The sequence below is a fragment of the Sciurus carolinensis genome, chromosome 4 (genome assembly GCF_902686445.1).
Source record: "Sciurus carolinensis chromosome 4, mSciCar1.2, whole genome shotgun sequence".
In the NCBI taxonomy this organism is placed as follows: Eukaryota; Metazoa; Chordata; class Mammalia; order Rodentia; family Sciuridae; genus Sciurus; species Sciurus carolinensis.
The window spans coordinates 124,577,809-124,590,166 of record NC_062216.1 but is presented as its reverse complement, the minus strand read 5'-3'; the positions used below and the strand labels follow the sequence as shown (position 1 = coordinate 124,590,166).

The 12,358-nt window shown below is 33.1% G+C and overlaps 1 protein-coding gene across 3 annotated transcripts in view; it reads right to left on the bottom strand.

The window, feature by feature from the left end:
* The window catches only part of Msrb3 (methionine sulfoxide reductase B3), a 167,954-nt gene that overhangs the window by 132,045 nt on the left and 23,551 nt on the right, over positions 1-12,358 (bottom strand). For 2 of the 3 annotated variants that reach the window (XM_047548257.1, XM_047548258.1), the window contains exon 2: positions 7,133-7,259. The exons of the other annotated variant lie outside the window; for it this stretch is intronic. In XM_047548257.1, the coding sequence (XP_047404213.1) occupies positions 7,133-7,208 (76 nt within the window). In that variant the 5' untranslated portion in view covers positions 7,209-7,259. The remainder of the gene's footprint in view (positions 1-7,132; positions 7,260-12,358) is intronic. 3 annotated transcript variants of the gene reach the window in all.

The window sequence follows — 12,358 nt, the reverse complement described above, 5'->3', positions numbered from 1 at the left end:
GAAGGAGAATCCCAAGTTTGAGGCTGATCTCAGAAATTTATCAAGGCCCTAAACAACTTTTAGTGAGACCCTATCTCAAAACAAAAAATAAAAAGGGCTAGAGATGTAGCTCCTGGGTTCAATCCCCAGAACAAAAATGGAAATCAAATGGGATGTACTACAAACAGCTGTATAATTCTGAATCAACATTTCTACAATTAAAAACCCTCATAAAACTACAATTATTCTAGATTTTCTTTGCTTGCTTAAAATTAAAATAATCTAAATATTTAAGTTAATATCCCATTCTTTGTTTGCAATTATGTGGCTGAAAATGATAAATAGATTTAGTTTTAAGGAAAAAGCCTGTCATAAAAGTTGAGTAAATTTAAACTATAAATCTTTCTAATCAACTAAATAACTGATATCTACCTCATATCATGGGTTTTTAATAACATAACATGTATTTTTAAATAACTAATATAAGTGCAAGCACACTAAATGTAAAAAACAACCTAGGGAACTTAAATAAATAAAATTGGTATTTTAAAATTTCAAATAAATAGTTGATTTCAAATACAAAGTCACAAAAAGTAATTAGAGATAATTTGCTATTACATTTCAATAAATCTATTTAAAAGAATTTTACATGAAAATGTATATAGCAAAAGCAATCATGAGAAATTTAATCTCCAAATAAAATGTTTAGTTTGAAACTATAAATTATGAAAGACTGATAATAAAAATTCATCAAGCATCTACCATCAATATTCGTCTTTGTAAACTGTCCTTCATGGCTCATTCCTTCACTAAAATTGTGTTTGTTAAAAGCAAAAGACTTCATTTTAATGAATCCTATGATCTATTAGGTAACATTATTATGATTATGTTTAGATAAATAAATATTTAATTAACTATGTGTATTTCTCAGATACATATTGACTACATATTCTAATCCTGTAAATTGTTTTAGAGCTAACAATATGTTATATTCTAGAGTAATTGTTAATACTGAATTTCTCAAACAAAACTTAAAATTTAATTTTTTCATTCATTCCATTTTTAACTCTAATGCTGCTAGATACTGGTTTGTCTTTTATGACTATTAAAGAACAATATGAAGAATTTATTTGATATTGAAAATTTTAACAAAATCCACATTTAAGAAACCATATGCCCAACACCTTATTTATACAGATGTATTGTTCTAGAACAATTTAGCCACAAATAATTTTCGAACCTCTTCTGGTAATTAGATGTTACACAGCAACTTTTCAACATTAACTAAAATTTCAACACATCATTAAGGCTACTAAAAGTTTTTTTAGAAAAAATACAGCTATATCAGAATATATTCATTAATCAACATTTTAAACATAAATTTTCTTAGTTTCAAAAAATATTTTCATTCATGCAAAAATGACTCATGCTTAACAGTCAACATGTTAAACTAATAACATTTTCAAAATTCTATAAAAATTTAAAACTGCAAAACACAATGTGAAATTTTCTTTAAATTCTGGGTGGTCTGCTGAAGAAAATTTAGTTGCATATAAAAACTATAAATTACTGTTAAATCAGTTATTTGGATACAAGATAAGTTAATTTATTAAAACTTGTTTTAGTTTTTAGAAAGTCTACACGTGAAAGACAATTTCAATGAGATGTCCAAGCAAAAGGCATCAGAATCCTATTGAAAATGGAAAAAGGTTTTCACTTCACAAATATTGTTTGAACATAATGTAAGCAGAAAATGTTGTGGTTTGTAAATCCATATGTTCTTAACTGGATATTCTTTACATATTTTTTAAGTTTTCACAATGTACCTATGTGCTAATGCTATCAGTACATGTCCATGCTGGGAAAGAATGTAAAACTAGTGCCATCTACTGGAAAGAGTGGATATCATTCCATCAACTAATTGCAAATTATGTTGCAAATTATGAGTTGGAATTTGTATATGTTTTTAAAAATTATTTGTTTCTCTCTTTCAAAAAGTCTTCCCAAAGCATTTTTAATATAGTCAAAAAGGTTAGTAAGAAGAATATGGAGGATTGATAAAATTGGAGAACGGAGGGCATTAATCAGAACATAAGGGAGAGAATTCTATTGGTGACACCAATACATAAATCAGAAATACTGCCACTCTGAACAGAGTTTGCCTTTGATTTCATATGTACCTGATAAAGTGGAGTTTTTAAACTCTATTCAAAGAACCCTTTCTGAAGAGCTTCAGAAGATCTAATTTAAAAAAAAACTTGAAATTGTTTGAAAATTTTAGTTTAGGGGTGTTTAGAGGTGTGTGTATGTGTGTGTGTGAGCACATGCATGTGTATGTGTATTGCTCCCCCCCACCCCAGGATGAAGGTCATAGCTCTTGTACAAGAACTAAGAAGTTGGTTAACATTTTCATGATCCAAAAAGATTGTTAATTAACATAAAAAGTTAATCTATTCAAGAAGTGAACAGCACACTGGCGAATTCAATTTTTTTTTTTTTTTTAGGTAAATACATCAGTTGCTATGAATGAACTCTCACTAGCTCAAACTTAAGAAAAAAGTACTTTTTGCTCATGAATGCTGCTTTAATGCATACCTATAGTGTTTCCTCTTTAAAAATGGAGACTTTAAAGGACAAAAAAAAAATACAAATTTGTTCAAAAAATAGTAATCAAAAGAACCAGCGTTCTTAATTCTCTTAGTAAGTATAAGATGTACTTATTCACTTCCTCAGCTGACATACCACCAAAACTCAAAACTCGAATTGTTTGAGAGAAAAACTAAAAGCATTCTGGATAATATAGACTCTATTTGTGTTACCACTTTTTGTTAAATGTTTAACTACAATGCTATTTATATCTATGACATCCCCTATGTTGTATGAATGCAATAAAGTGAAAAAAAAGAAATTATTTTTAATAATAAATTTGACAGCTAAACTATGAACTTTACTTTTAATCTTCCCATATAAAAGAATCTCAAATAAATTTGTACTCTGTTACAGTTATGACTTCACCTACATGTAAGCTTTCCAAATGTTTATTAATTTAACAAATATTTATTAAGTGCCAGGCATTGTGCTAAGTTCTGAAGCCATAAGCCGGTGATTCATAGAGTTCTACTTGTACAGATGGTATTGTATGACTTTCAAACACCATTTGCAAAATATCTCTTTAAGACGTCTAAGTTATCCATTAGAAGATAATGATATAATATCTTTATGAACTGCCTAACAGCCATGTGGTTCTTCAATTCGCTGGAGATTGTTAAATACGGCCCTGAAGTTAAGGAAGAATCACATATATTATGTGCTTGATGTTGGATAAAAGTATAATTTATCACTATAATTAGCACTATTTAGACAAACACCCTCACTTAGCTGAAAACTACCATGATATCTAGCCTACAATTACCCTTAATTTCTATCTAGCATTAAAACTATGTATAAAACTGTGCTTCCTAATCCCGCCTCAGATAATCTTCAGTCTTGATTTAGTGGCCATGGGTTCTAATGTTCAAACAGAAAGTATTTCTATCCTCCCACCCATAAACTAGAAGACTTATGTAAGTTTGCAACATTAATTAGTAGTGAGTTTTAAGATTTAATTTACCTAAGTCTAAAATTTTAAACAAATGGCAGCTAATAAAATCACTGAATTTCAGATCTGAAAATACCATGTAAATTTAATTTTTCGTTTTAAAGTCTAAGATCTAGAGGTTTACTGATTTGTTCAAGGACACACAAGTTAATGACAGAGCCATGGTTAGAGTTTTCTGACTCCTATTCCAGTGCTCTTTTTAATACTTAAAGAAACTGTTAGAGGAAATCAAGAAATTCTAAGAGGAAAAAAATTAGCTCTAATGACAAACATAAGTGAACCATAACTCAGATGCACTTAATAAGCTCTAAATTAAAATTATACTTTATTAAAAAATAGAAAAGGAATTCAAAGCTCAAAAATGATGGATCACTCTTCTGGGATACGACCTTCATGCAGGTCAATCCAGTTATAATCAATGTTAAGAGCCTGTTGCAATTATTTTTTAGTTTTGGAATTATTTCATATTGAATAATACTCAAAATTAGTAGGGTACTGGCTAGGGAACAAAAATCTTTTTGATTTACAAAGATTTCTGTTGTAATGGGTTTTGACCAGGAACAATAAATTAAAGCAAGACTTCAAACTTTCACCTTAATTTCCTATCTCTCCAGTGTTGGCCTCTTCCTTCTTTACCTGTACAAAGTAATAAAGACTAGAATTCTCATTTCATTTTTATATTTCAAGGTTTAAATACTTTGTACTGTTGTACTTAATTTCTTCACCATTTATATATACCTAAAATTAAATCCTATTACAGAAATAAACAGTAAGGATTCTGCTAATATGTAGATACTAAAAGACTAACTTTCCTACCACTCAAAAATTAAGTGGCACTTAAATGGTTAAGTAATTACAGAATACTATTCTATCCAGTTCATTTGCCATCTTAAAATGGGTCTATAAGGATTAGGAAAGAATGATAACAGAGTTTCTCTGGGCTTTCATTAGTACTGGGTAATAAGAATGACAGAATGTATTATTATGTATTTATAGGGTTTGAATTCTGGTTCAGCAGGATGTATAAGTAAAATAAAGAGTTCAAAACAACAGATTGAGGTGATTATTTCTCAAATGTAAGGTACATTTGTGGTTCCTATTAAAGTAAAAGTCGTTAAATGAAAGATGGTATATTTTTAAATGTTTTTAAAAGCCTATTATACTGGAAAAGTATGAATCCATATGGATACAAATGCATGGATTTTTACAGTGAACCTAGTGAAGAAGTAGATGGCATTGACTTCATGCCAGCCAGTGTGCTAAGCACTTTTTATATCCCAAACTATTTAATTCTCACAACAATACTTTCAGGTAGATATTTTTATCCTTATCTTGCAAACAAGTGAGCTAAGGTACACAACTGGTGAGAGCAAAACCAGATCTCAAGCCCTGTCAGTCTGAATTCAGAATGTGTATGTTTAGGCACTGTACTGTAATGGTTACTTCTTTAAAATTGTCAGCTTTGTTGAATTTATCTTGGAATCATTTTGTTATCAAAATTTAAAGATATTCATATTTCAATTAAACAATTTCACCATGAAATACATTAATTCCATGACAGTCACATCTCAAGGAATATACAATAAGTTGTTTCTGTAAACATTTGGCCTCCTCTGTGTACAGCAAATCCCATGTTACAGGAACTTTCCTGGGTTCTTTTACCCATGGGTTTCTTTTTCCCCCAATGGAAAACATGGTTACATGTGAACCAAAATAACATTCCCGAGTCTAACCATTTTACATAATAGAACAATGAACAAGTTCCACATGGCACAGGTACTACAGTGGTTAACGCACTCTCTCAAGCTCATATACAATTCAATAGACAAAGCTTGTCAGTTCTGCACTCTGAAGCTCTCCCTAATGCATCACCTTTTCTTTTCAAACCTATTATCATGACCACTGAATTAAGAATCTCAGTTCTTCATGACACCATTCAGCCTCATACTCCTCCAATATACTGTATGGTGGGAGTGCAGGTCATGTGGAGCCAGGGCAGATACTGAGAAGAGTGGTGGGGGCCTCCATGGTTAAGCTGCATTAGTCCCTCAAGTTACCACAAATAGACAAAAAACCTACTTTAAAAAAGTATACTTGCTATTCAGATACAACCTCAAGACAAATGCCTTATCTTCCCTTTCTAATCATGTTGCCATTTCAGCCCTTTTCAGAAACACCTGGAAAATCAGCACTGAACTTTCCCCACACTAAATCAATAGTCTTTTTAAATACAAAGGAAGTCATATTATTCTGCCTCTTCCTCAAGATTTAAATTCCTTAAAACATCATTTATGACACTTCATGATTTGGCTACATGTCCTTCCTAGCCTTTTCTACTTCTCCTTCCCTTCCTAAACTACCCATAGCAAATAATCCACATTTTCTGAACAAGACATTGCTCTTTCAGGCCTTCATGTTTTGCCCATGCTACTCCATATGTTAGAAAGGTCCTTAACCCTCACTGGCCAAGGGGCTAAGGACAGTTAGCCTTGTCCTTAGGCTAACTCACAGTCTGAGATTCAGCTCAAGTATCATTTCCTCCTTGGAACCTTCCTAGAATTTTGGAAACCTTCCCTCCCTTCCAAATTTTCCTCCCCTAAAGAGGCAAGCCCATCCTCCTCTGGACTGCCATAATACCCCAGGCAAAAATGCTTCTATTGTAGAGATATTGTCACACCTTTCCAAAGTCCTCACTTCAATCACTACTTTGTACTTGTTGAAAGAAATTGGTTTTACCTTGTATATCCTTGTATCCTCACTGCTTAACACAATGCCTGGCACTCATAGTCAAAACTCAATAAATATTTAACAAATTAGAATTAGATTCTCTATCCAATGTAGTAATAGAGATGCACATTAATGTATGTGTAAATAATATTAATAACAATATTAAAACAAAATATCTAGTTTTCATAATAAAATTAAAATATTAAACTTATAGGCACACAAGGAAATTCTGGACTTTCATGCTTCATTGTTTTAAATGCTCAAAAATCACATCTTAAAAAAGTATGGTGGTTATAATTTAAGAACTGGCTTACATATGCTATATTAATTCTGTTATTTGGTCATTGTTAAGTAGAATATATTTTCTCTTAAACTACAATGAATGTAGATTATGCTAAAGTTGTTCATTTAAATTTTTTTTCCTAAAGGAATGCCCATATGTAGAATGAAAGGTATTTTCATTATCCTTTAACAAGATGAATGTCTTATTTTGTATGATTTGGGGCAGTTTCTTACTGAGCTTCTACTTCTTATGAACATTATGACTTGCAGATGTGTAGTGTGCAGAGAACAAGAAGATATCATAAAATATTAGTGACAATTATATACTGGACAAAGAAACTGGACAGTGTTTCCAAGGACTGAAGGATTGTGGAAATGAATGTTACTCAAAGTAGAGTGGTGATTTATAACCAATTTCCGTGTTCAAATTAGGACCCAAATCAAAGAAAAGGAAATTTAGTAAAGCAAGGTGGTGTATCATTTCCTGCAGCAGAAACACCCACTCAGACCAGTGCCCTCACTATGTACACTATAACAAGCAGCAACCTGAGGGAAGCCCACAGGCTCGCAGGGCCACTGGCTGGCTCTTTGTCACCAAATGCAGCAGGTTGAATGCAGACATCACTGTGATATCTTCACCAACAAAACGAGAGGCAAAGAACAGGGGCAAGAGCTGAGTAAGAGAAAAAAACAAAACAAAAAAAAACAAATTAACACATCACGAATGTTAAACACATTCATTGAACAATTTAAGTTATGGTTTTATCTGAACATACATACACACACAGTGCTAATAAATTTCAAATGCCTATTTTTCAGACAGTGAGCTTACTTTCCACCCAGGCTTATTTATATCTTATGAATAAGATATAAACCATATAATAGCAGTATAATCTGTGAACACATCTTGCAAGAGGTTGAAGTTTAAAACAGTTGAAAGGAATTAGCTTTAGTGAGTTCATAACATGTGACAGGAACTGTCTAGAGCCTAATATACACATTGTATCATATAATTCTTACAATAAACCTAGGAAGTAGGCTTTATCCCCCAATACATATGCGAGGAAACCTAGACTCAAAGGTCCAGGGTCACAAAGCAAATAACCAGTGGAAAAAGGATTAGAAAACCCTGTTATATCTGACTGCAAAGTCATATTCTTGCCTTGTACCATGCTGTCTTTTCCCAGCAATTATTTGCAAGTCTCCTTTCCTGGAGAAGACTATAAAATATTGTGAGATTAAGAGACTCCTTTTGCTCAAGTTTCATTTTTTTTCAACTAGAGTCAAAAAATCTAAAGGGAACTAAAAGACTTCATAGAAACCAAGGTAAGTTAAAATAAAACATGAACAAGAATTTTCATTCCATTTTATGATTTATAAATTCTAAATAAATTTCTGTGAAAAATACCCATGACCTAGTATTTAAAAAGGTAAAAATATTTTTCCAAAGTCTTTGGAAATAAATCATGTGGAAGAATCTCAAACCTGTATGACTGTTAAGCTTCAAAGAAAAGTTCAGTTCTTAGGATTTTTTGTGAAAGTTTTAAACAATATTACAATCTGTAAAGATTAACTTCAAATGAAAATGGAAAAATACTAGATCAATATCTATTTCTTATTGTTATTTAAAATTAGCATGTTAAGTAGCTTTAACTACCAAACGTCCAAAATGGTTATAAAACTAATGTCTTGTTCATTTCCTGACCACCATGTCCATTCCCCTTCAACCAACCCCCTACCCCCTACAAATAAAAACCTGTTCCTGGACTTTTCTGACCTACTTCAAGAACAAACACATAATAAACAGTAATATATTTTACCAAATCACTCTGGAGTATATCTGACAGAAATCTGCTTGTATTAACATGCCTGAACTCTGACTTCTCCAAACTAAACTCACTATGAAACTAAAACATTTTTGTGTTACCAACTGGAGACAAAGGAAAGGAAGAGGGAAGGTAAGTATCACAATGCATGCCTGAAAGAACCATTAAACATAAATAAACATGTCATTTTCATGAGTGACTGCAGAGCAGGGGAAAGAGAGCATGCCTTTGGAGCAGACTACTGACTAATAAAAGATCAAAGGTCTATACCTCACAACACTATAAATAAAAATGTATTTTTTTTCCTCGAGACCCTTCTCTGCAAGGAATAAAGTGTGCACGGTAAATGTAATTACTTAGCAAAGCTGTAGCCTCATTGTGCTCCCGCAGCTGACCATAAAACGTCTTCCTATTCTGTTTCATCAACTGCTGTACCAGGCAGACTGGGCGCCTACCGATCACTGTGGCCATCTGGCTTGTGTCAAAGCCAGCGCACAGGAAGAAAGGCAGTGATGTCACTCTGCAGGTCAGGCAAAGAACAAAGATGCATTCTGCAATTAAAAGCTGAGGGCCGCAAATGCCCAAGACCCTCCACCATGATATGACTGTGATTTAATGTTCTGACTGCACTGCCTTTTTTTCTACCCAAATAGCCAGAGCTCCATCTAGTGGCAAATTAGTTTTGCCCAGTTTTTTCTAACACACCCAGAAAGTGTTAACATTAGCATCAACAAAGTGGAGCACTAAAGTGACTACTTTTAGAGCAGCCTAGATTTTTTATATTGAAGAATGTAAAAAGCACAATCTGTCACAGTCCTTCATTTTCAAATCCTACAAAGAATGCATTTCACAAATTAGGATTTGATACAGCCCTAATTGTTTCAATGTTCACAAGGATGGGAGAAAAAGCAGATAAGTTTACAAAAGACATAAAAATGGTATTACTCACACACTACTCTGAATACATGCAGCTGAGATGGAAAGTGAAAAACAGTTCTAAGAATACGTACATGCTTCTGGATGCCTTAATTAAACCAAACCCATAATCTTATACTTGCACAAAACAAAAGAACCATAGTAAATGTGGCTCAAGCATGTGACATCAGGAGCAACTTTTCTCCAGACTAGAAAAGGTAACACTTTTATGTTAAAATGTTTTAACAAAAATTATTTTTAGTTAATGTTTTCCACCTAATTTGTTTGCAGTAAAAGAAATAAAATAATTTTGTCAAAATGGATCTAAAATACATAATATGCTTGTGTGAAAGATGGATAGGTGTGAACTATGGAATCATACTGCCACTGTCTGAATCTTGACCTTGGATAAGTGGCTTTCCCTTATAGTACTTCAGTTTCCTCAACTCTAAAATAACCATTAAATAAATTATTTGGTTAAAAAGTACCTAAAACAACTCCTGGCACATAGTATAATGCTCAGGAAATGTTAGCTACTATTATTATTTAAATATGTCAGATATTTGCTATATTTAAAGTTACATGAATTCAAAAATTCTAACAGTTCATTTATATATCCAACCATATTGACAGCAAGCAGATCATGCTCTAAAAAATCCTACTTAGGCCAGAAAAGTTACTATTCGCCCATAGTAAAGTATCCTAGATAAAACAGCAGGATAAAGAAATCCTGAAGATAATAGTTGACTAAGCATTTGACAGGTGCCAGGTAGTATTCTAAGTACTTCACATTTATTGCTAATAAATGTTTTCATGTTCACAGCCTTAGAGTAAACTATCGTTTTTTCCATTGTAAATATAGAGACTGAGGCTTAGGGAGGTTCAGTACTTTGCCTAAGGTCTTATGGTTAGGAAGGGGCATGGGTCCTAAGTAACTGGGTAATGTAATTAGCACATCTGAACCCAGGCCATCCAGCTCCAGGGCCAGTGCTCTTGACCACTACACAACTGAAAATGAAAAGCTTTAGGATGCACCAACCCACTCTGCATACTCTGATTCTGTTTCTCTGCTAGATAGGGTGGTTAACAATCAACAAGTAATAAGAAAACATAATTCAAGATTACTTAAGAATCTTTTGACACTGAGAGGAAAAAGTAAAGAGTAAATAAAAGAGTCTGAGATACTCAGATTTCTGCATTTTATCTTCCCATTCCTACTGGATACAACTCTAACTTCTCTTTCACCTTCAAACTTTTTCTGTAAATATCTTGCATATATCCTCAGGATTCATAAAACTCACTGCACTTTAATCTACTAAAACCTAAATATGTCCCTGATATGGTAAAGCAACAGCTACAACAACAACAAAACAATCAACACAAACATGTGGCCCTTAACTTTCTCAGTCTGGCTTATTTTGCCTAAAATAATGCTCTCTAGTTCCATCCATTTTCCTGCAAATAACATAATTTTGTTCTTCTACATGGTCAAATAAAACTCCATTGTGTATATATACCACATTCTTTATCCATTGATATGTTGCCAGACCTAGGCTGGTTCCATAAGTTGGCTACTTCCACATCCCCCCCAAAATTCAAGTGTCAATTTGTAGCTTTCTTCCTAATTATTCTCCTTCAACTGCCAGGGTGAAGATCCTAGCCAAAAACAATTCTAGTTCAAGAGTCATGCTCTTTAATTATATATGCTTAATTCTGTCTGAAGTGGTGCTTCAAAACCCCTTTCTGTCCTATAACCATCCCATGGAACACATTCTGGTAAATCCTTTGAATACAATTCAAATTCCTAAACAGAGCATCTGAAGTTGTACATCTAGCTGCTGCCTAACTCTTCAGCACCTCTCACCGCACCTCCACATTTCACCCTGCTCCGCACTCCTACCATACCAACATGCTCCTTATTCCCCAAATAGGCTCACAGTTTCCTAATTCCACCTCCGCATCTTTATTTCATATCAGTACTCTCTTTCTGCCACCTCTCCCAGCTCCCACCACTCCCAACTTCTCCAAGAACACCCAATATGCCAGCACCTCCCTATGACAATGTTCAGGACACTGATCTACTCTCAACTTTTCCTCTTAAGGACAGGGACAGTATCTTTTTTCATCTTTGTATCCCAGGACCTGACACATTACAGTCATCCATTTTACAAAGTGAAAGACTCACCAGGTAAATGACAGTTTCTATGGAATTGACTGTATGGGATCATCATTTCTAATGCTGTCTGTCTGCTCAATCTGTTATTTATACAATTACCAGCAGTTTCTATGAAGAGATGGAAAGTTAAAAATGCAATCTGACTTGAATCCAAAGATAATTCAAATACTCTGTTATGGTCAAAAATTTCCACTTCTCCATCTCTTTCCCCCAGAATTCCAATGCTTCAAAATTCAACTAAAGATTGTTTTTGTTTGGATTTTTTTTCTTTTTACTTTTTTCCCTGAAGTTGAACAATAAAGTACAAAAGAGAGATGGAATACACAGGGAATCCAGAGAACTCACAAAGTTGATAATTAGCTTCAGAATAAATGAGCTGATTGTAATAATGCATTTAAAGTGTCAAACCTAAAGGTCAAATTCCTTTCCAATAAATGCCAAAGGAATGTCTACATCAATGATTTTCCACAGGCTAGTAAAATGTGCCCCCAAAATTACAGAAGCCAACAGAGGGTTGGCAAATTTGAATTTTGTCAAGTAAGAACATTTTTTTAAAAAAACCTGCAAAACTTTAATCTCATCATATAAGAAAAGAAAGATTACATTAACACCATCAAGATCCAGGCAATCAAGAGAAAGAACATTTTTTTTTAATTGTTGTTGTTGTGCTGTAGATTAAACCCAGGACTTGGTACATGATAGGCAAGAGCTCTACCAGTGAGCTACATCTCCAGTCCAAGAACATTCTTTTAATTTACTTATTTAGAATACATTAGTTTTGTGGGAGAGAAGTTTCATTTTTGATATTTTTCTCACTAATCTAAATGTGTACTATAAGGTTATATAAAAATATTG